Raw genomic sequence first — 2,072 nt, 5'->3', positions numbered from 1 at the left:
ATTCAATGACCCAAGAAAATACTAAATAGTTAATAATAAGAAATATTAACGAAAGTGTTACGATTATTCAAAAAGACATAATGATAAAATTAATGTATTTAATTATATTATTTATCAAAAATTGTTTTTATGTTGGTATAATTGCTCCAAAGAACAATAATAAAATATCTGAAAAATCTTTCATAAATAAAAAATGAAAAAGAAATAAATGAAAATAAATCTAATGAACATTTAAACAGTAACATTAATTACAACTTTTTTAATTTCAGTATTCGTGTTATAACTCTAAGAAGAAAAATAATAGAATAGAAGAATTAAACCAATGAAATGATTAAAATTAATAACTACTATAAATATATCTAATTATAAAATATAATAAATTAAATTAAAACATCTAAAATAAGTAAAAACAATAAAATGTGATAATTTACTACTTCAATATTGAATTATTTTTTACAGAATAAATATTCATTATTTATTAACATTCTTTTTTTATAAAAATATCTTATCATATCAAATGAAACAATACATAATTATTAATCAACTCTTTATATTATTTCATTATAATAACAAATATAAAATTAAATTATAATTTGCCTCTTCTTTTTAATAATCTTTTTATATTATATATTTATTCTTTAATTGATTCTATTATAAATTGATAAAATGACGTTCTTATATTGTTACTGATTTTTCTTCACTGGTTCATGTTTGATTTTATACTTCTCTTTTTATCTTTCTTTTACTTGTTTTATTTTTCTTTACTTTTTGATGTTATTTGTATCCCCTTTATTTTTTATTATTATAGCTTATCTACTCTAATAAAATTACTGTTAAAATATTTTATAATGAAATCGAATAAAATCATTAGTACTATTATTACAATAATTATAAAAATGGTTATTAAAGTATATCACTACTTTTATTCATTCTTCAATTATTTAGACCTTTTTGATTGATATGGACTTCTTCTTTTATTAAACTTTTTATATTTGTTTAACAGTGTTATAGTATTTCTTTTTTTTTTTAAATAAGACAAAGAATGATAAAATCCTAAAAAATCTAATCATCAAAATGAGAAGAAAAAAAAAAGAACAAAAAAATGGTCAGTTAATGGAGAAAGGTGAAAGTGAAAATCTCTTTAAAGAAATAAACAATATTTCTCATAGTGAAAATGATTTTAGTGTAAATGACTTCAGTGAAAATGAGTATGAAGGGTTACTCAAGAGAGTCGATGATTTCAGTCCTGTTTTTACAAAAGAAGCTAACAAATTTCAGAAAAAAATAGAAATGATAAAATCTCAATCTGACAGTTCTAAAACTCATCATTCTTCTTTACTAAGCAATTGTCGCATATCGATTATTCTGCTTTGGGGTATTCTTTTTGTACTTTCTTTGTTATTCTTTTATACTATTCTTCGTGTATTGTTAAGATTAAATTCTATGAACCACCCTTTCTAATTGATTCTAATCAATTAATTTATGTCATTTAAAACAAAAAATTAATATTCTAGGGTATTTTTTTTCTCTTTCCAAGTAATTTATTAAATCTAATTGTTATAAACAATAAATTTATATAAGATTTTTTAGGTTAAAAAATAAATAAAAAAAAAGCAAAAACGCAAAAAAAAATTAAAAAAAGAACAAAAGAATAAAAACTGAGTAAATGAGTGAATCAAATCCAATAGAATCTGAAGAGATAAATAAAATAACGAGTGTAGCTGATAAAGTTATTTCTGCACAAAGTTCTAGTCAACTAAAAGAAATATTAGAAACAAGCAACTCTGAAGAAAACATAATAACAGAATCAATAAACAAACGTCGTAGAACAAGAGTAATAATATACTTTGCGGTTTTTGTATTTATAACATCATATATTATATGTTATTTACTCATTCAAGTAAGTAAAAGATCTGGTTTAATAGGGAAACCATTACCAATCCAAATTGATGATAATTCAGAAACAATGAGTATTGATGAATTAAATTAAATCTAAATGTTACTTTTCTCTTAGTTATTATTTTTTATATTAAAAAATCATTAAAACCATATAAAATTAAAATGAAAAATAA

General features: G+C 20.2%; 2 protein-coding genes across 2 annotated transcripts; both read left to right on the top strand.

Moving 5' to 3' along the window:
* Positions 1 to 1,113: 1,113 nt before the first annotated feature.
* On the top strand, positions 1,114 to 1,461 carry ENU1_103510 (hypothetical protein; the record flags this gene model as incomplete). Its single annotated transcript, XM_008859381.1, has 1 exon — positions 1,114 to 1,461. The coding sequence occupies one exon, from the start codon at positions 1,114 to 1,116 to the stop codon at positions 1,459 to 1,461; it is 348 nt and encodes a 115-aa protein (XP_008857603.1).
* Positions 1,462 to 1,666: 205 nt separating this feature from the next.
* On the top strand, positions 1,667 to 1,990 carry ENU1_103500 (hypothetical protein; the record flags this gene model as incomplete). Its single annotated transcript, XM_008859380.1, has 1 exon — positions 1,667 to 1,990. The coding sequence occupies one exon, from the start codon at positions 1,667 to 1,669 to the stop codon at positions 1,988 to 1,990; it is 324 nt and encodes a 107-aa protein (XP_008857602.1).
* Between the last annotated feature and the right edge of the window lie 82 nt (positions 1,991 to 2,072).

Source organism: Entamoeba nuttalli (assembly GCF_000257125.1).
Source record: "Entamoeba nuttalli P19 unplaced genomic scaffold asmbl_4443, whole genome shotgun sequence".
Classification (NCBI taxonomy): Eukaryota; Evosea; order Mastigamoebida; family Endamoebidae; genus Entamoeba; species Entamoeba nuttalli.
Note: the sequence above shows the minus strand (reverse complement) of the source record. Positions and strands in the feature narration are given on the sequence as shown.